The sequence below is a fragment of the Penaeus monodon genome, chromosome 29, assembly GCF_015228065.2.
Source record: "Penaeus monodon isolate SGIC_2016 chromosome 29, NSTDA_Pmon_1, whole genome shotgun sequence".
Lineage (NCBI taxonomy): Eukaryota > Metazoa > Arthropoda > Malacostraca > Decapoda > Penaeidae > Penaeus > Penaeus monodon.
This window is the reverse complement of record NC_051414.1, coordinates 1162025-1162946: the sequence shown is the minus strand read 5'-3', so window position 1 is coordinate 1162946 and position 922 is coordinate 1162025. Positions and strand designations below refer to the sequence as shown.

General features: G+C 44.6%; 1 protein-coding gene across 1 annotated transcript in view; it reads left to right on the top strand.

The window, feature by feature from the left end:
• The window catches only part of LOC119591881 (monocarboxylate transporter 3-like), a gene marked incomplete in the record, with an annotated part of 53237 nt that overhangs the window by 38548 nt on the left and 13767 nt on the right, over positions 1 to 922 (top strand). The window contains 1 exon segment of the mRNA XM_037940622.1: positions 11 to 136. Within this exon segment, the coding sequence (XP_037796550.1) occupies positions 11 to 136 (126 nt within the window).

The window sequence follows — 922 nt, the reverse complement described above, 5'->3', positions numbered from 1 at the left end:
CGTTGTCCAGGTGTTTGACCCGAACATCACGATGGTGGAGGCGGGTCCGGCTCCAGACCAGGAGAACAACACAGCCAAGTTCGTGATCGGTGCCAGCGATGAGGACTTCGAAGAACAGGAGACTCTGCAGCTGCCGGTGAGTTAGGAAAGGGCAGGGAGGTGGTCTTCGGGTATTCTAAGGTTTGTGTGTGTGTGGGGGGGGGGGGTAAATATCTCATGTTTACTCATGATTAGCGGTTATTAAAAGTCCAGTCTAGCGGTTTTCGTGGAAATATCAGTGGCAACACTGGCTGAAGGGGGTGGAAGGTATTGCTGTCGCTTGATCTAGATTGAAAGCTTATGGATGAGTTGCCTATGGCTGTCGATTTATGAAGGGAGTTTATTATCTCCGCATAAGGGGCCTGAGGGTGGTATTGCTGTCACTTTTCCGTTGGTTTCATGGTTCTGTTGGTAGGATGATCTGAAGAGTCCATGTCAACGTTAATAGGCGGTGTGTCTATGGCTGCCAGTGCATGGGAGTCGGGGGTGCGGGTGAGAAAGATTTGCTGGAAGTTTTCTGCGATTAATATTTTTTTTCTGAAAGGGGCGAGGGTGCTATTGATGCAGTTTATCAGCTGTTTACTTTCTTGGTTTTGTTATAAGAATGACCTAAATTGAGAGATTGGTGCCTTATGGGTGAGTTGGCCATGGCTTGGACCCCAGATACATAGATGTCAGCAGTGATCTGTTTTTATTCCTTTTGCTTGTTACATTTTTTGGGGGAAACTTTTGTAATATTGAAATACGTTTTAACATTTGTTAACGGTTTGCGATTTCTGCATACATTCTAGTCGATGTTGTTCTGTTGTTTTGATATCTCTCTGTTTATATATTTTGTGTGTGATTACTTCATCGGTATTGTTTCTTTAGAGGTATAGATTGG